This window comes from Hyaena hyaena, unplaced genomic scaffold, assembly GCF_003009895.1.
Source record: "Hyaena hyaena isolate Hyena2069 unplaced genomic scaffold, ASM300989v1 scaffold_54, whole genome shotgun sequence".
Lineage (NCBI taxonomy): Eukaryota > Metazoa > Chordata > Mammalia > Carnivora > Hyaenidae > Hyaena > Hyaena hyaena.
Window position 1 is genome coordinate 3,240,430 of NW_024080685.1, and position 20,849 is coordinate 3,261,278.

The 20,849-nt window shown below is 39.7% G+C and overlaps 1 protein-coding gene across 1 annotated transcript in view; it reads right to left on the minus strand.

Annotated features, from left to right (window-relative positions):
- NUP54 (nucleoporin 54) overlaps positions 1–15,523 on the minus strand; it is a 29,881-nt gene extending 14,358 nt beyond the window's left edge. Inside the window, exons 1-6 of the mRNA XM_039230973.1 lie at positions 15,287–15,523; positions 11,579–11,662; positions 11,339–11,485; positions 3,592–3,818; positions 1,639–1,826; positions 726–922 (exon numbers count right to left, since the gene is read on the minus strand). Of these exons, the coding sequence (XP_039086904.1) occupies positions 726–922; positions 1,639–1,826; positions 3,592–3,818; positions 11,339–11,485; positions 11,579–11,662; positions 15,287–15,353 (910 nt within the window). The 5' untranslated portion in view covers positions 15,354–15,523. The remainder of the gene's footprint in view (positions 1–725; positions 923–1,638; positions 1,827–3,591; positions 3,819–11,338; positions 11,486–11,578; positions 11,663–15,286) is intronic.
- Positions 15,524–20,849: the final 5,326 nt, after the last annotated feature.

The window sequence follows — 20,849 nt, forward strand, 5'->3', positions numbered from 1 at the left end:
ACTCTGAAACAGGCTCCAGGCTCTGAGCTGGCAGTCAGCACAGAGCCCGACGCGGGACTCGAACCCACGAACCGCGAGATCATGATCTAAGCAAAAGTTGGACGCTTAACCGACTAAGCCACCCAGGCGCCCCTCCATGTAGATTTCAAAAAGAACATTTACTTTCATGTACTGACATGTGGAAAGTGCTAAGAAACGCTGTTAAAAGGCAAGTTGCAGTAAATGTACAGTGCAGAATCTTTTTCCTTTTTTAGCACTTCCATATACATACACATATATGATGAGTTATTATTAGCTAATTATTATTAGTAGCTATTTCTGTGGAAAAGAGATAAAGAGGCTCTGTCATGTAGGTCATATGTTCAATTTAGTTATGCTATCTACAATCTTTGATGGTGAGAACACATTCAGGTTTTACTTGAATACTCAGAACAACAGATAAGCTAGAAAAAAAATAAAAATATTAAAAGTTAATTACCCTTGGGTAGATAGCTTATGGACTATTTTTCTTTAGTTCATTTCACAAAATTTCTAACACACACATGAACTATATAAAAAAGCTAAACGACAATGACTACAATGAAAACATTCAAAACTATGTCCCCAAAAAGCAGACATGATAAACACTGATTTTATTAATAACCAACTACTTTCTCTCAAAAGAGAGGAAGCATATATATCTCTAAATCTTTCATTTCTTCAACTCTGTGATTCTAAAAACGTACCAGCAGGAGGATTCTGTAAAAGTTGTTTGATCTGTGCTGGAGAAAGTTCTGTTCTAGTCATAGAAAGGGTTACACCAAGCTGCTGCAACTGTGTTTTTATGTTAGTTTGTTCAAAATGCGCATATAGTGTTGTAGCTGGAACTCTTCTTGAAGTACCATTAGGAGAACGCTCAACAACATAAATGACAACTTCCGTCCTGGGGAAAGAATTACTAAGTTATAAAATGGCACAGAACTCACAGTCCCAAATATCGGTGCACCATGTGACTCTACAAAGGTGCTAGATGAATTCAAAGATGGTTGTTTTAGAAGAGAATTAAAATAGCATTTTCTTAAATCGTGGAAAATAAAGAACCATTACTTCACATTCACCTCTAAATCAACCTAAATGAGACAGGCATATATTTGTAAAAGGTACGCTTGGCTGCAAAGTCCTATGTCTTTTCCAGAATTGAGAAATACTTTGGAGATTCTGTTGAAGATTATCTAAGCTCAGTTATTATATCTCACTAATAATTCTTCTAACCCAAAATATCCTAAAATAAATGTTTTTGCCACTAAGTATGAAAATTATGCAGAAGATAAGGGAAGTTAATTCAGTCCTATTTAGCCATGAATGGAACGGCTTTCCAGTAACATCTTTTTGGGCTTTGATTTGGATACAGGCAAAACTGTTTCTTCCTGTTTCTGAACGGAAAAATCTAAGGAATTATTAGCATCCAGTGGGTTAAGAACTCCAAGATTAAGAAAAAAGCTTTTAAACAAATGTTGCTGTCAATACTGAATAATCACTAGCTGAGAAATAACATTCTGCTCTAAGATTTACTCAGTGTTTTATCAACAAAAATGCTATTGATCACTGTTTTTGGACCCAAGCACATAGAAGTAGATAGGACATTTAATGTATACTTACTGATCATCTGGCAATGTTTTAATACCCTCTACATTTACAGTAAGGGTCTGGTTTCCTCCCAAAACTTTATGCAATGATTCTACCAACTGCTGTTGCTGGCTTCGAATATCTGTTTCTTTTTTGTTGAAAACTAAAACCACTAGCCCATCTTCATCCTTATTATTGGGCATACAACTATAACCTACTGCCTGTAGAATGACAAAATAAACAATATCAAAAATATGTAGATTTTAAATTAGACATTTAATATTAATATCTTAAATATCTGCTTAAACAGGGAAAACAGCTTAATGTCTGCTAGAGAAGGAAATAATAATTTTTCCCACAACTCTGTACCCTATATCATCACACAATAATAAAAAGAAACTATTTTACCCAAAAATATAAACTTCAATGAAATTTAAATCCTCTCCAACAGAGCAACCAAAGAGCTTTCTCGTCTGAAAAACTTTGATATTCTCTATTGTTGGGTGTTTCTGAACTCTGAGGAAACAATTCTTCATGTAATTGTTAAAATAACTGCAAAAGTCATGGACCAAGATGTAATTTATTTTACCATATACTTAGAGGATCTTAAACTAAGTTTTAAATATACAAAGAAATGACTTACTAAACATAAATACTTTTAAGGTAGAATAACACTGTCAAATTTACAAATACTGTAGGGGGAATGTCTACATCATTTTATAGTTTCATGTAATGCAAAACTTTATGAAGCATGTTAGTTTTTAACTAATATTAAATATGACAAACTGTGGCTTTCTAAGTACTCTTTTAGATAGAAGTCTTTCTCTTTGTCACCACTTATGATACAACTTTAAAAAAAATAATTTAAAAATGAGGAGCCTGGGTGGCTCAGTTGGTTAAGCACCCGACTTCGGCTCAGGTCATGTTCTCAGGGTTCATGGGTTTGTGCCCTATGTCAGGTCTGTGCTGGCAGCTTGGAGCCTGAAGTCTGCTTCAGATTCTGTTCCCTATCTGCGCCTCCCTTGCTAATGCTCTCTCAAAAATGAAAATAAGCATTAAAAAAAAAATTGTTTAAATTTAAATTCTACACTAGCTTGCATTTCACTGTACATTATATACTGGATTAAAAAAAAAGAAAATGTCCACTGTATAGCTCTCAGTCACTAAACAAAAGTATTAAAACTTCAACTATATACACTCAAAAACTTTTTATTAGGAGTGATGAGACAGATGTTCTTTAATAAGATAAGCTAGTCACTTTTTGTTGTTTAACCATGTTCAAAGGGTCTGATCCTCAGCCTTGCAGCTCCAAACAAGGCTTTATGTACATACTGATTAGAGACTGACATAGGCAGCAGAAAGTGGTTTGTTTGTTTGTGGGGTTTTTTGCCAAAGTGGCTGAAGTATAAACTGGATTGCAAATTTGTTGTGAAAAATATGCCATCAAGTTGACCTAAATACTCTCACTGGCTGGTGAAACAATGTCTGGGCAGTTAAATTCCAATGAGAAGGTTGTTTGGTAGGCAAGGAATCAGAAAGAAAATGGAGTATTCTGTTTTAATGGCTTTAACATCCAGCTGTAATAGTGACAACAGAATTATACACACCAAACACAACATCTACTTGTATGCTGGTTAGGATATACTTTCCTAGACAGTGTTGGATGAATACAACTAAGTTCTAATTTGGGGTCCCCCCTTTATAGATGCCAAGCAGACCACTCCCCTTCTGTTAACACTTTTTCCTCAGTTTTAGGTTATATTCTAATCACACTTTCCTTCAGTCATATTCTGGTCACCTTCAATGACATATTTGTAAGAAATCACTTCATTTTAATAACTTCTGTATTTTTAAAGCAAAAGCATAAGGTACCGTGTTCAAGGCGTGCTAAAAACCAAGCAACTGTTTTCTTGGTATTATTTTAATCCAAATATTAGATTCTCTTACACACACTCTTCAAGAGAGGATCAAAAGAAGTACTAATACCTTAAATCGGCAAAAGGGATTTTCTTGTGTGAATTCCACTGGTGGAATGTTATTGTTGAAATATCCTTTTCCTGTTCCCCAAAAGGCCTGCAGCTGATTCCATTTTGCCAAAATAGCATCCCTCTCATCTCCCAACAGTGTTGGAGCAGAAAGAGCACTCGCAGTATTTATCAGCTGGTTGGACTGGGTAGGAGCTTGTGTAGGCTGACTGAAGAGACCACCTAATGCTAAAAGTGTACCCCATAATTAGTATTTCAAGAAAAAAAAAATCAATTCAGAGCCTAGGTATGGTAGACAGAATATAATATCCCCCCAACCTCCCCCACCCCCACAATGTCCACATCCTAATCCCCAGAACCTATGTCACCTTACCCAGCAAAGAAACTTTGCAGATGTGATTAAATTAAGAGACTACAGTTGAGATTATCCTGGATTATCAGAGTGGCTCAACACAATCATAAAGGTTCTAATGAGAGAAGCGGGAAGTCAGAGTCAAAGTGAGATCTGAAGATGGAGGAAGGGACTACAAACCAAGAAATGCAGAGAGAGACTAGAACCTGGACAAGGTAAGGGAATGGATTCTCCCCTGGAGCCTCAAGAAGTAACACAGGGCTATGTTCATAAATTGTCCTGCCAACACCTTGATTTTAGGCCAGTGAAACCCATTTCCTCAATTTCTGATCTCCAGAACTGTAGATAATAAATCTGTGTTGTTTTAAGCCACTAAACCTGTGATACTTTGTTATAGCAACATTAGGAAACTAATATATGAGGACAATCCTTACAATGTGAAACTTGCTTTTCTAATGATTATCTTCTTCATACAAGTAATTCCATTACTAGTACACAAGTTGAATCCAAATTGGACCCACACAAAAAAAAAAAAAAAAAAAAGCATATGGCTATATGGAAAAGTAAAGTTTGTGAAGTTGTGGAACTTTTTTAAACCTTTACTGCTATTAAATGTGTATAATAAATAAAAATTGGAGGAAACAAAATAAACAGAATCATTATATCAATATTTTGTCAATATCAACTTAATCACTTTTCCTTCACTCATTACAAAGAAATATGTAATAAAAAGAACAACAAATGAACTAATCATCAAGAATCTAAACTACAAGTTTCAGCAGGTTATGGGGCACCAGGGTGGCTCAGTTAAGTGTCCAAGTCTTGATCTCAGCTCAGGTCAAAATCCCCTGGGTTCGTCAGTTCAAGCCCCACAGTGGGTTATGCATGGTCAGTGCAGAACCTGCTTGGGATTCTCTCTGTCCCTCCCCTGCTCATGTACTCTCTCTCAGAATAAACTTAGAAAAAAATTTTTTAAATAAAAGCTTTAGCAGATCGTATAGCTTTGGGTAGGCCACTTAACCTCTATGGGCTACAATTTCTCTAACCAAAAGGGAAAAGTTGCCAAATCAGATCAATATTTCCAAAGTGGGAGATAAGTATCCCTAATATATGCAATTATAGCTGTTAGGCAACAGCTGAGTCACTAAATGGACTAATTCACACAACAAAAAATTATCATTTAATTACCTAATAATATATTTTAAAAAGTCTGTTTGGTGCTAATATGCCTTTAATACCTCACAACACCTGCTTATCTGACATTACATCAAAGAACAAGTCTAGGAGCACCTAGTCTGGGTGGCTCAGCTGACTGAGCAACCAACTCTTGGTTTCGGCTCAGGTCATGATCTCAACAGTTCATGAGTTTGAGCCCCACATCAGGCTCTGTGCTGACAGGAGCAAGCCCAATGTGGGACTCAAACTCACGAACTGTCCGATCATGACCTGAGCTGAAGTCAGACACTTAACCAACTCAGCCACCCAGGTGCCCCTAAAGAAAATTGTTAACACAAATGGGTAGTTATGAGAAAAATCATGACGATATTACCAAAATGGTCTGAGTTGTAGGGCTACTCTATGAGATGATATTTAAGTTTTCTTTCAGGTCTAAAGATCACTGGGGCTTCTACAGGGCTAGAGAGACTCTTGTCACCCTCCAGATGAATACTATAAATTCCCAAATGGGTACATATAAAAATTCTAAGAACTGCACCTGAAGTCAGAAGACTTAAATCCTGGTTATTATAAGCTCAATAAGCTATTTATTGTAGCCTTGGCCAGGAAATTCCAAGGCTTTATCTCAACTTTTAAATGAGACAAACTATGATCTGTACTGATTCATTTAGCTTGCTTTTTACATTTCACACTGGATTACAACCACACTAGTCTACTCAGAGTTCACTAGCTGCAAGGCACTTAGGAACTCAAATCACAAAATTCAATACATTCTTTTCAAGCCACAGCATATTAGATTTCTCACCTTTCTACCTTCTCAGGGTCCTCATGTTATTGATTGTTCCTTCAGCTCCCAAAAAAAGATCTTCAAATTTCATTGAACACACATTCTCCTAGAAAAGCTCTTCTCCCTTAGATTTCCTGATAACACATAGTCTCTCCTGGTTTTATGTATCATACATTCTTTCACTCATTCAACAAGTATTTACCGAGTATCCCCTACATGTCACACATAGAGCTAAATACTAAGGACAGAATGGCAAACAAACTCAGCATATCAAATAAATATTAACAATTGTGGTAAGTTCCTTAGAGAAATACAGAGGCTATAAGAGTACTAAATGAGGGAGCTAATCACATCTGGGGGGTGGGAGATAAGAGAGGGCTGCTCCATTAAAATTTCACTGAGGCCTAAAGGACGTAGTCAGCCAGGCCATGAGGTATGGGCAAAGATGAACAGCATGTGCAAATCTCTGTGGCAAAGAGGAGGGGTGAGATGAACCAACAGAAGCAATAAGGAGTACTAACAATAAGGTAAGAAAAAACAGACGGGTATTGTTGAAGTTAAGGGCTCATACTGGCCAAAACTGTGATAATTTGATCAAAAAGAATAATGAATGTAACCAACTCAAGCACACTCAATTTATGAAAACTCATGCATTCAAAATTAAACTTTTTAAAAGTAAAGATGAAAAATTTAAAACTCAGTTCCTTGGACACCACTGGAAATAATCAAGCCACTAACAACTTCTTATAAAAACTGTCAATTAAAAAGAATTTTTAGGGGCGCCTGGGTGGCTCAGTCAGTTGGACATCTGACTCTTGATTTCGGCTCAGGACATGGGATAGAGCCTGCACTGGACTCTGAGCTGAATGTGTAGCCTGCTTGATTCTCCCCTGCGCCCCTCCCCACCACTGCTCTAAAATAAAAAAAAAAATTAAAAGAAAAAAAATTTTTTGCCTACCCTTATTATACAAATTCTATTTCAAGATGACCAAGCAGTCCTGGGGGAAGAAAAAAAATTTCGTTTCACAGAAGAATTTTAGCGTGGAAGGAAGGAAAGAAATAGGAAATCACCATTTTCCAACTCCTAATAAAATAACTGACTGAGGCAATGATCATCAATGAATGAAACCATTAGGCTAAAGACTGATGAAGAACTTTACAAGAAAGATTGGCTGTCACCACCTCAACTCAGTGCAATCTTAGCATCACCAAAAGAGGGGAAAAACTTTCAGTGTGTTATAGCATGAAGCACATAGCACAACTGGCAAAGTATGCATGCCAAAAAGTCAAACTTGAATATAAAATACCTAAAGCTAACTTCATTTACCAGAAAAATGGGGGATAAAGTTAAATGACACTACAAGGAAACAAAGAATGGGGGACATTTTGCAGGACAAGTTGCCCAGTTTCTCCAACAATTCATAAAAGGTGGGGGGGAAGGAGCAAGGGAATACTCTATACTGAAAACAAACTTGAGACACAAGAAAATAACTGTGGGGACCTTGTTTGGATCATGATTTGAGTAAACCAGCTGAAAAAACTTTAATGAAACAAACAGGGAAGTTTGATTAGACACCAAGGAATTATTAACACCGAGGTGGAACAATGCCCATGTTTTTAAAGAGAGAAGCAGAGTAAAGTAACACTGAAGGGATGTGTTGAGATTTGCTTTAAAATACTTCAGCAATCTGGGGCGCCTGGGTGGCTCAGTTGAGTAATGTTGGACTCTGGACTTCGGCTCAGGTCATGATCTCACATTTTGTGAGATGAGCTCCGTGCTGGGCTCTGTGCTGTCACTGCAAAGCCTGTTTGGGATTCTCTCTCTTAGGCTTTTCCCCACTTGCCTGTGTGCACCCTCTCTCTCCCAGTCTCTCAAAATAAATAAACATAAAAAAAAATAGAAACTTTGCAGAATTACCAGGCAATGTTGAGGCCCCAACTTAGGTCAGTGATTAAGAATTTAGAGGTACTGGGGCCCCTGGGTGGCTCAGTCAGTTAAGCATCCAACTTTAGCTCAGGTCATGATCTCACAGCTTGTGAGTTCAAGCCCCATGTCAGGCTCTGTGCTGACAGCTTAGAGCCTCAAGCATGCTTTCAGATTCTGTGTTTCCCTCTCTCTCTGCCCCTCCCCTGCTTACGTGTGTGCGCGCTCTCTCTCTCTCTCTCTCTCTCAAAAATAAACACTAAAAAAAAAAAAAAAAGAACTTAGAGGTCTATTCATTCAATCTTTTGTATGGTGTCATTTTCTCAAGCAGTATCTAGATGCACAGTTGGGCTTACACCAGCTTGGATTTTTTCCCCCCTCGGGCACAGAATACAATGACAGGGAAGTTGAGCATACTGACAACCACCGACTGAAATGGAAGGCCATGGAATCTTAGCTAATTAGAGAGTACAGACAAGAAGCTGATGGAAGAACAGAAAATGGTCTAAATGAAAACGTCACTGGTCTAAAATAAAGGTCCTAATGAGGTCTAGGAAGAGCTACACGGGAAGTAGTTAAAAAGGCAGGCTAAAAGAACAATAGGTTGTGGGATGTTCACGTTAGTGATTTTGAATATTTTCAGATGTTGCCAAGGTCCAGGATAAAAATTGTGGTTTAAGTGAAATGGAAGAGGTCTTTGGAATAAAAGGTAGATGGCATGGTTATCCCAGTATATAGCCATGTGATGTTTAAATAACCCAAATAGAGAGAAGTTGAAAAGCAAAGCAAAACAGACAGCCAGCTGCCAAAATTTTCATTGAGTAAGAGGGGCTGTCCAGGAAGTCAGCAAATAACAGAGATTAAACAAATCACAGATGGAACAGCTAGATTATAGTAAGCACCTCATACAAGCAGGGATTTGAAAAGTAAGGCAACAGCTCCATAATCTTTGCAGATTAAACTCAAACTCCTTATAGCAGCAGGTCCCAAATTCATTACACTATGCCATACACTGATGCTTCTGTCAGTTATCCCCTCTACATGGAATATCCTGACTTTATTCAACTAATTCTTTCAGGATTCAGCTCTTCCTCTGTATTGCATAGTGCTTTCAAGTATATATGTATTTTTATAATTTGGTGTTTATTATTCTAATTATTTGTTATTCTATCTCACTACAGACTATAAGCAGGGACTATGGCTCTCAACCTTATATACCCAATGCCTGACATATAAATATGCAGTCAATAAGTGGCTGCTACATAACTGAATAAGCCCCTTTCATTATGCAAATGAATAACAACAAATCCAACTTCCCAATTTCCCTAAAAAGCAAGTGTAACTACGGTAATAGCTGGAGAGACTTTATTTCAAGGAACAAAGAAAAAATTTCACTTTCCCTTTCTTCTAAAGTACTTGGATTTCCAACAAACTTTGCATTTTTGCAGGAAAATAGAAGAGGAATGATTAGAATACTAGAAAGAACTCTGAGACTATTATTATCTTCATCCTACTGGCTAGACAATTCTTGAAATTTATGTTAAATAAACTACTAATCTTGAGGAACTTTAGGATAAGCTAGGATGACTTTTAGCCAATCAATCAAGGTACTTAAGAAAAATGCAGCAAAAGTGATTTTGAGGCAGAAGACTGGAAAAGTGAAAAGAACATTACACAGGAAGTCAAAGAACTCGAATTCGTGTTTCTATACTACTTCCTGGGAGGTACATGGAAAATCACAATCTCTCCTCACCTATAAATGGAGACAACACGAGTATTATTTCATAGGATTCTCATGAGAATTAATCAACCCACACAAGGTAACCCTGGAACACACTGCCATACCAGATAGCAAGGAAGCTATCAAAGACTAATTCTAGGGGCACCTGGGTGGCTTAGTTAGTTAAGTGGCCAATTTGATTTTGGCTCGGGTCATGGTATCATGGTTCATGGGTTCAGGTCCCACACTGGTCTCTGTGCTGAGTGCAGAGCCTGCTTGAGATTCTTGCTCTCTCTCCTTCTCTCTGCCTCTCCCCACCTCTCTCTCTGTCTCAAAATAAAACTTAAAACTTTAAAATAAAACTTTAAAAGCTTAAAAATAAATAAGACTAATTCTACACTGTGTCAAAGGACTTGGGAACCAGCCTAAAGAGGCGTGCATCTTTGGCCAAAGATGTAACATTTAAGCATCAATAAGGATAATAACTGCAACAGATTAAAAAGTACCAAATATAGGTAGTTGAAATATTTAAGTTCTTAACATTAAAAAAATATTAATTGGTTTCCTTTAGAGAATGATTGGGCACCAGCTCTTTATTTTGAAAACTAATAGTAAACATGGTAAAGAATGAACCAAATAGTAGATGAAGTTTCTCTGTATTAAAGTACAAATACATGGAAAAAGGAATCACAGGGTTGGAATAAGTACCATTTTGCAACCCCTAATGAATTAATAGATCTACGTAACAATCACCAATGGCTGCTGCTTATATAATGAGAAAAAGAGACAACTGACATTATATACCTCTTGATAAAGAACACACAAAACTAGCAGAGCGCCTGGGTGGCTCAGTGGGTTAAGCATTCGACTGCTGGTTTTGGCTCAGGTCAAGATCTCATAGTTGTGGGATTGAGCCCCACATCAGGCTCTGCACTGACAGTGCAAAGTCGGCTTGGGATTCTCTATATCTCTCTGGCCGTCCCCCCACCCCTTACCATCTCTGTCTCTCAAAACAAACAAACATTAAAAAAAGGAATACAACACTATCTTTAAAGTAGTCTTAAAACCAAACAAAAAAACAACTATCAACATAAGTAAGTGCCTAGGTACAACCCACTTTACAAGAAACACAGAAAACAAAATATGTTAAACTACCACAGGAATGCAATCCAGTAGAGTCCGGACTTGAAAAACTCTACCAAAAAAAATGGTCTTATTTAACAAATTGTGGGGAGGGGCGGGAAGAGGGCTAACAGGAGAACTTACAAAGGTTTAAGACAAATAAAACTAAACTACTGTTACACACTTACATGACAACACTATAAATAAAGAAAAGTAAGGAACAGATCACCATGAAAGACAGAACTACAGCTGCTCTGACTGGGAAGTGACTGACTGGGAGGGCAACGTACAGGGCTTCTCAAGTGTTGCCCAGGGGTCACCTCCCGATGTAGGTACTGTTTACAAGGGTGTTCACCTTCTATATAATTCATTAAGCTGTACTTTTATGCAGTTTTCTGTGTTACTTTTAGCAACCGCGAGAGAAATTTAAATGGAATGTCACTAAACACAGAAGCTTTATAGTCCTCATCCTGCCATTGAGTCTTCTCCCCAGTTGCTATTATCATATATTAACATGAGAAGTAGCTTTTGGAATCTTGTGGAACATACTGATAAATCTTCAAAAAAAAAAAAAAAAAAGACATCATTAAAGTGTCTTGAACAGTGCATTCAATGTCAGCTATATCTTACAGTTTTAAATGTGAAGACAAAGGCCCCTCATACTTACTAGTTTGCTGTTGCTGCTGCTGTGTATTAAATCCTCCAAATCCCAGTCCAGTTCCCAAACCAGTACCTAAACCAGTACTACTTCCAGTTGTTGTACCGAAACCAGTACCAAATCCAAACCCTTTGGTCTGAGTACCACCGAAGAGTCCTTTGAAGGAAAAATTTAAATTGCATTAAGTTAACCACAAAAACCGACCTCTAGTTCATTCATTTCTACAAATGGCTTAAGATGTCCTCTTACCAGTAGTTCCTGTGTTAGCTGGAGCAGAGAAGCTGAATGCAGAACCAGCTGTTGTAGATGTTGTCCCAAATCCTCCAAACCCAACTAATTAAAAAAGGATAAATAAAACAGAAAGAATCTTTTATACATCTAAATCATTTCTTTTTCAAATTATTTTGTCACTCCCACATATAGAGACAAAATATACTGATCTAATTTTTCCTTTCTCTACTTTTAACTTCAATTTTTAAAAAACTATACTACTACTACTACTACTACTACTACTACTACTAAGTCAAATGTTGCAGGAAGTGACTAAGTACTTAAAACAGTAATAGCACAATGCAATATATACCCTTAAGTCATAGCAGAGAAAACATGTTAAGCCTATAAGCAAACTCTAAAATGACTGTGTACACTTTTAGAGCTGGAGTTGCAAATTCAAATGTCTATAAAATTTAGGCTGTAAACATTAATAAGTGAAATAGACCAGGTGTTTACTGACTGGTAGAACTGTATAATGTAAACAGTTTTTAAAAGTGAAAGCAGTTTCTAAATTTGAACAGATTACTGCTACAGGAGAATGTTAGTAAAGTTGTTTATTCCCATTTTTCCCAAAAGAAACAGAAGATCTACATTTTCTCCATGAAATTTACAGAATTTTAGACCCTTAGTGACTGACTGATTGGAAACTAATTCAAATATTTTTAAAGTAGTGTGCTAAACAGATCATATTGGCAGACAGCAGCGCCAGTTTGAAACTTTGGCTTTGGTGAATTAACTTAGGTTCTATTTTAGCTTATATTTCTACTTAGTCTTCATGAACATTTAGCAACTTTTCAAAGGAAACATACTGACCTCCCTACAAGAAGAATGTGTTTCTTGAAGGACGAGCTAAGGGGGAAAAACACAAACGGAAGGCAGAGGTATGGAAGGGGAGCAGAACTAGCACAGCTCTCTGGACCAGCTTGGAAACGAACAGATCTACAAATTTCATTTTTAGATTTCAGAGATGTAACTAATGTTAACCATATGTATGTAACCTGACATATGGATGGAATGGAATATAGACAAGCCGAAACTGTTTTATGTGGTTTTATTCCTTATTGTCAGTCTTTTCCTGATAACCAAGGTGGTCCCAAAAACACTTTTAAGAAAACTGTTTTAATTATTAGTGATCTTGGAGTTATGCCACAGGTTTTCTGGAATTCTAATTATTAATCTCATATATTTATAGTGTAAGAGACAGAGACTTATGTTATATAAAAGATATAAGGAAAAAACCCAACCCTTTGATATTCCTCATATAATTTTGATTTGGAAAATGACTCGAATAGGCTGCGGGTTGCAGCCATAACCAGGTAGGTTCTACTGCAGTACTGCAAACTATAAACATTTTGATAAAAATCACCTAACGTACAGCAAACTGTTCTCAATCTTTTTCATTATTCTTCACTTCCACAGAAAAACTATGATATATTCTGGATTGGCTACATAATGAAAATATTAGTATCTTATGTCTTATAATACCAAAAATGTTTATTAGTAATAGTGGATCTGCAGAGATACAAACAAAATAAGAGTTTCTATCCCTTCTCTGAAGATTCAGTTAATGAATGTATATAAAGTAGTTAAAATACAGTTATTATCACAACTCAACACTTAACAGTGGTAACTCCAAATGAACATGAAATCAAGCAAATACCAACAATTTACTGTTGTTGAATTACAAGGTGAGTGGCTTTGTTCAGAAACACAAACTTCAAAATAATATTGCTGTTTTACCCAGTGCCAATTTTAAGCACACAGGGAGAAGTAAACATACCAAGTGGCAATGATACATGATCATTTAATAATGGGTTATTTTATCTTTGGAATTCAAGGTTTCAAGTATTCTTCATAACGTTTTAAATCAGATGCCAAGGCAATATTTGCACTGTACTAACAAATACTGAACAAACACACACACTTCCCACGTAAATTTTAGGGAAATAAGTAATAATAATGTTTACTAAATGCATATAATTGGCATGGGCATTAAGTGGCATAATGTAAGAGAATATGAACAAGAAATTCATATACGAGCAGCAGAGGAACAAGACTTTTATATAGGGTGACTGTATGTAAAATACAATAAACCTATTTTAAATTTATATACACATACACACATTATAGTTTGTGTTTTGCACATTTCCAAAGAGCTTCAATCCACAGAGACACTAAAAAAATCTTCATAATTATCTTTTTGAATCCAAAGATGTCTAGCCTACCTACTTGAACTCAATGCTATTTGACAATAAATTGCTCTGATCACTTCTCAAAAAAACCCACTAAAAAGTCGGGGGCTCTTTCCATAATTACAAATCTTATAGAACTGTATCCTAACTTGCTGAGTTGACCAAAGAAATACAGTATTATTCTTACACACCATAAAAAAACAAGGCAAGTTACTGCTGTTCGTATAAGACTTGTTTCTCTTGGGAAACACGACGACAATTAAATGAAATTCCAATGAAAGATGCAGAAAAAAGTGAAAAAAAAAAAATGACTGCAGGAGTCCAAGAATTCCAAAGAAAGGGGCCTGACTGCTGAGCTTGTATTTTGGAAGAGATATGTAGTAATTTGGAAAACATAATCTACTCAAAATAATAATCCATTCCAAATTCTCATCACTTGGAAGGTAAATTCTGTTCAATTAAATGCAAGCTTAAAAAAGGAACATTATAACTTGCAAGACTTCCTAAAACCAAATCTTTTAAAACAGTCGAAACTAGATACAAATGTTTTTGATTCGACGCTAGAAAGTGAATTTCTGTTCATGAGACAACCGCTGTTCTTTCCCAAACTAGGAACCACAAAACATTCTTGGACTCCAGCTCCCAGCATTCGTTACACATACGACCCGCATATCTACCTGCACTTGCCAGACTGTTACCAAAATTGAACGGAGTCGCCGAGGTAGTAGAAACACCGAAATTTCCAATATTAAAGTTCACTGCAGGATTAGCAGTTAATCCGAAACCCCCAAAATTAAACCCACTGGCGGTGGAGTTGGCAGTCTCAAGCCCACCAAATCCTGATAGGCGTGTAGGCAAAAAACAAACAAAATTTTAAAAGGGGGGAGGGGAAAGAAGAAAAAGAAAAGAAAGCAAGAGAAGGATTAGAAGTCAGCAGGTTTCACAGACGTGAACAAAGACAAACCTTGACTTAGCTCCAAGCAAGTTAAGAACGCGGAGGAGGTGGGGACAGGCGAGTGAAGTCCCGCAGCAAGGACCAAAGGGGCCAGGACCGAGGGAGCCGCAGGGCGGCTTCCCAGGCTCCCCTAGCCCTAACCTCACCGAGCCCAGCAGCGGGAGGCGAGCAAGGGCTCCCGCGGGGCTGGGAGGCTGAGGTGGGGAGGGCAGGGTGGGTCTCCGGCAACTGGAAAGAGGAGCCGCCCTCCAGTCTCTCCGAGTCTGGTTCGTCGGCGGCGGGAAGCGAACCCTAGGAGGATAGGGCACTTCAGGAACCCACGCACAGCGTGGGGGCCACAGGCTGGGCCTCAAGTTCCACAGCGGCCTCCTCAGGAGCCGCCTGGGCTCGCTCTGCCGCCGCCCGCCCTTTTCCGGGCCACCTAAAGTCTCCAAGTGGCCAGGAGACCCCAGGATGGCCAAATTGGAGTCCCGGATCGAGGGGGCGGACCAGAGGCCTCCCTTCCACCCCGGGAGAAGGTCCGCAAGGATCACTTACCCGCGGGGGCCGCGGTGGCTGCAGCGGTGCCAGAGGTGCCCGAGGGAGCCCCAAAGTTGAAGGCCATGTCGCGGGAGCAGGAGACCAAGGCTCTGCTCCCGCGACACTAGGTGCACTCGGCTTTTTAGTCCGGCGGGAAACTGCTCTCGGAAAACGGAGTCCCGCCTCCTTTCTGGCCTAGCCTAAGAGGCCGGAGGGCAGGAAAGGCGCCGGGGGGCGGGGATTGGAGGGGGAACGCCCCCCCACGCCCTCCAGCTTCCGGGCGCTTAGTGGCCTCACGTGGCGTCGGGCGTCACAACCGAGAGGAAGTGGTGGTAAATTAGCGGCTGCTTGGCCCCTGAAAGCGGTAAAGACTGGTAGGGAGGACCTTTGGAAAAAGCGTGCGTTAACACGCGGATGGGGTCGTGAGTTCGGGCTCCGCACTGGGCTCTCCGCTAGCTGCGCAGGGACCGATTCGGGGCCTCTGTACTCCACTCTACCCGTTTCCGGCTCGCAGGCGTGCCGGACACTGTCTCTCAGAAATAAATATTTTAAAACAACAACAGCAAAAAACGGTGTGCGTGAGGATGAATGTCATTGTGTAATGAGTACTAAATAGGCCAAATCTCCGTAGTGGAGGGTCAATGAATAATGCTAAAACTCATGAAAATTCACTAAGCAGCTTGTTACCTTGTCATGGGGGTAAATTAAAAACAAACCAACAACCAAAAAAAAACCCAACGGAGGTGGCTTTGAGAATGATGTCTGTTTAGGGCTTTTCTTTTTAAATAACAAGCCTTATAGAATTATTTGATTCTGAAATCCATATGCTTGTATAGCTAATAAAAAGAAAAAACAGTAATAAGCCATTGTGTCTATCAAAATTTGGAGGTAGCAATGCTGCTTCTAAGAATTTATCTTATAAATGATTAGGAAAAGTTATGGAATACAAAGTTGTTGGTTACAGCATTGTCTATAATAACAAGTGACTGGAAACAAACAGGTTTGCTTAAATAGTTGCATTTATACAAAGAAATGCTATTCAGACATGAAACGGGAACAGTAAAGCTCTTTTATGTACTGAAAAGAAAGATCTGAAAGGTTAGTTACATGAAAAACAGAACACTGTCTATGCTATGCTACAATTTAGGTGACAAAGGATTAGAATATATACATATTTTTGTATAAAATGTTCCTAGAAAGCTATATATATGTAAACGGGGTTTCATTAGTTGCCTCTGGGAAGATGAACTAGGGGTCTGAGAGATGGGTGGAAGAAGACTTTTCACTAGAAAGCCCTTTTTTGCTTTTTGAAAATGTAAATGTATTAGCTATTCAAAAAATTAAATCTTGCTGATACTGGCACGTGTCCCGGTGAGAGGACTGATAAGCAGGAAGGGAGACAGGAGCAGATGGGCTGGAGGACTGATGGGGTGCGGAGGGAAGGGACAGGAGTCGTCTAGCAAGAGTCCCTAATTTCTGGCGTGTACAACCGGGCAGATTATGATGGCGGCCGTGGAACAGAGACAAGAAAAAATGAATTCCTTTCTTAACTTTCTGGATTTGAGGACAGTCTGGCCGAGAACCTCCAGCAGGTGTTTGGTGTGTGCGGCTGAGGTTGAACGGAGACCTGTGTTTAGGTTGTGATTGAAGTCAGGGAGCTGCTGGAATTGCCAGGAAGAGCGTCAAGTGAGAGGAGGTTGCAGCTGAGCACAGGATCAAGACTCGAGCAGGGCGCCTGGGTGACTCGGTCGGTTCAGCGTCTGACTCTCCATTGCAGCTCAGGTCGTCATCACACGGTTGTGAGATCCACCCCCACATCTGGCTCGGTGATGACAGCACAGAGCTGGCTTTGGATTCTCTCTCTTCCTCTCTCTGTGTCCCTCCCATGCTTTTGCTCTCTCTCTTTCAAAATAAATAAACATAAAAAAGAAAAGAGAGCAAACAGCCCTCAAAGGAACCTGAGAGAGCTTGGCCAGAGAGCTAGGAGAACCAGCAGAGTGAAATCACAGAAGTAATGGAGGACGGAGAGAAGGATCGGGGATGAAAAACAATGGGTGAATATTTCTTTCATAAGAAGCCTTCCCTGACTACCCTTTCTAAAATACATTCAACTCCTGTCACTATGACTACTTAAATATCTTAGTAATTACCACCACCTACTTATTGCTTCTCCCAGTTAATATAAGCTAAATGAGGGCAGGGAGCTTTGTTTTGTTTTGTTTTTACTGGTTGTATTCCCACTGCTAGCAGTGTCTTTCCCCACCCCCACAGACCTTATTTAATACTATAGGATGGATGAATGAGTTCCTTGACATGTTCCTGGTCCTTGCCTTTCCCATATTCTCCAAGCTCTACATATTTTATTAAAATTTTTTTTAATGTTTATTTTATTTTTGAGACAGATCATGAGCAAGGGAGGGATAGAAAGAGAGAGGGAGACACACAATCTGAAGCAGGCTCCAGGCGCTGAGCTGGCAGCACAGAGCCCAACACGGGGCTTGAACCCTTGGACTGTGAGATATCACCTGAGGCAAAGTCAGATGCTTAACCAACTGAGCCTCCCAGGCACCCCTACATATTTTATTTTTAAACATTTCTAAAATACTTTGTCTCCACTGCCATCTCCCTGATTCAAATTACCATAATCTTTTGCCTAGACTAAGAATTAGCAAATATGGCCACATTACGCATTGTCAACTTTTTGTGTAAATACAGTTTGGGGGATGTATTGTTTTTTGTTTTTTGTTTTTTTTAGAGAGAGAGAAATCACACAAAGTGGGGAGATTGGCAGAAGGAGAGAGAGAGAACCCCAAGCAGGCTCCATGCTCAGCATGGACCCTAACACAGGACTGGATCCCATGACCCTGGGATCATGACCTGAGCCAAAATCAAGAGATGGACACTCAACCAACTGAGCCACCCAGGTGCCCCCTAAATACAGTTTTACTGGAACACAGACACATCCATTTGTTTACATGTTGCCTATGACTGCTTTTATGATACAAGAGTAGAATTGAGTGGTTGGGACAAGAGAGGCTTGCAAAGCCAAAACCATTTGGCCCTTTACAGAAAACGTTTGCCAGCCTCTCCCTAGACACCGCATAGCCCCTGCAGTGCGGTGAGCAGGGCCATTAGACTATGACCTCCCTCTGGGTTGCCTGGAGAACAGGCTGGCTGTGGCGAGGATTTCCCCCCTTCTCCTGGGGAAAGGGGCTGCACCCATACTCGGATCCCATGGAACCAGTGTCTTCTTTCCCTAGCAGTGGAGATGGTGACATACCATGGGCAGCTGGCATTCCCAGACAATTTCTATAAAGCATTCACCCCAAATCCAAGCTGCCTGTTGCTCAGCGGCTTGGTTTTGGGGTACATTCCCCCATCGACAAGACTGCTTCTTCACGCTTGCTGCATTAAAAGAGGACTAGCAAGCAGATGGGGCTCCTTAGCGAGACCAAATCATACTCTGGCCCTTGGCTTTCCTCTCCATGAGATGACAGAAGGATGGAGAGTCTGCCTTTTTTCTTGCTGTCCTGGCCCTATACGTTTTTATTTCCCCCAGTAAAGCCCATTACTTAACCCCGGCTATGCAGCTTTGTGGAATTCACCCTGGAGGCTGGTGCACAACATCCAGACGATATCCATCTTGCATGCCAATGGAGACCCCAAAGGACCCACCTAACACAGCGACCTCCTAACTAACCTCCCTGCATCCACATCGACTCTTCCAAGTTGTTCACCCTGCAGCCAGAATAGGTCTTTCTAAACAAACCTGCCCCCTCAATCCAACTTACAATACAACAGTGGCTTCCTGTTGGTCTTTAAAATAAACCAGAATTTTTTACATGGCTTAATAAGACCCAAGTTGATCTGGCCCCTGCCTTTCTCTCCGACCTTATCTCCCACTGTTCTTCCTTCTCTGAACTCTGAGCAAACATCTTCTCAGGCATTTGTAAACATGTTCCTTCCTTCCATGACCTCCTTCCTCTGTCTGAAATGCTAAAATGCTTCCTTTGCCTAATTAACACCTATTCTTTAGTCTCAGTCAGATGTTACTTCCTTGGGGAAACCTTCCTTCAACTGTTAAGCCATGTTCCCAGAGCATCATGAAACTTAGTTGAAATTTTACATTTATAATTATTTGGTTGCTTTTCCCCCCCACCGGACCCTAAGATCTATATGTATCCTTGTGATTACCAGTAGCCTAGGTCACAGTGCCTAGCATAAAATGGCTGCCCAATAAAATTGGTTGAATACATTATTTATTTTATTTTATTATTTTATGTTATTTTATTATTTCATTTTAGAGAGAAGAGCACGAATGGGGGAGAGGGGCAGAGAGAGAGAGAGGCTTCTCACTGAGCAGAGAAGGGCCAATCCCACGATCCTGGGATCATGACGTGAGCCAAAATCAAGAGTCAGACATAACTGACTGAGCGTATAAAGAAGCCAGGCCTTAAAGACCACACATTTTATGATTTTTTTTTTTTCAAATGTTTATTTATTTTGAGAGTGAGAGTGCACAAGTGCATGGGCCGGGGGGGCGGGGGGTGGAGGGGCTGGAAAAGAGAGAGAGAGAGTGAGAGAGAGGGAATCCCAAGCAGGCTCCACAAAATCCCAGTGCAGAGCCCAACCTGGGGCCCAGTCTCATGGACCATGAGGTCATGACCTGAGCTGAAATCAAGTGTCAGACATTTAACTGATTGAGCCACCCATGTGCCCCACTTTTACTTCTATGCAATGCCCAGAAAAGGCAGGTCTATAGGGACAGAATGTAGGTTAGCGGTTGCCTAGGGCTGGAGGTGGGAAGGGAGATTAACTGTAAACCCGAATGAGGGATTTTAGTGAGGTAATCATGTTCTAAAACTACATGACTCAGTAAATATACTAAAAACCATTGTGTTATACATTTAAAATTTTGTGGCATGAAAATTATACCTCATTAAAGGTTAAAAAATAAATACATTAGTTGAATAAATGAAAGACTATAGTTTTTGGAAATGGGGCCTTCATCTTGTAATAAATATGTACCCATGTTTCTTGTGTTGTCTACGACTCACCTGTACCACACGTTATTTTTTTTTTTTTTTACAAATAGTTTATTGTCAAATTAGTTTCTACATAACACCCAGTGCTCATCCCCACAAGTGCCCTCCTCCATGCCCATCCCCCCTCCCCCCCACATCCATCAGTCCTCAGTTTTTGTCAGCATTCAAGAGTCTCTCATGGTTTGCCTCTCTCCCTTTCCCCCACCATTTCTCCCCTTCTTCTCCCCCTTGTTCCTCAGTTAAGTTCCTCCTAATCCTCCTATACGTGCAAACATATGGTATTTGTCCTTCTCTGCCTGACTTATTTCGCTCAGCATAACACCCTCAAGATCCATCCATGTTGCTACACATGGCCAGATTTCATTGTTTCTCATTGCCATGTAGTATTCCATGGTATAGATAAACCACATCTTCTTGATCCATTCATCTGTGGATGGACACTTAGGCTCTTTCCATGTTTTAGCTATTGTGGAGAGTGCTGCTATGAACATTGGGGTACATGTGCTCCTATGCCTCAGCATTTCTGTATCCCTTGG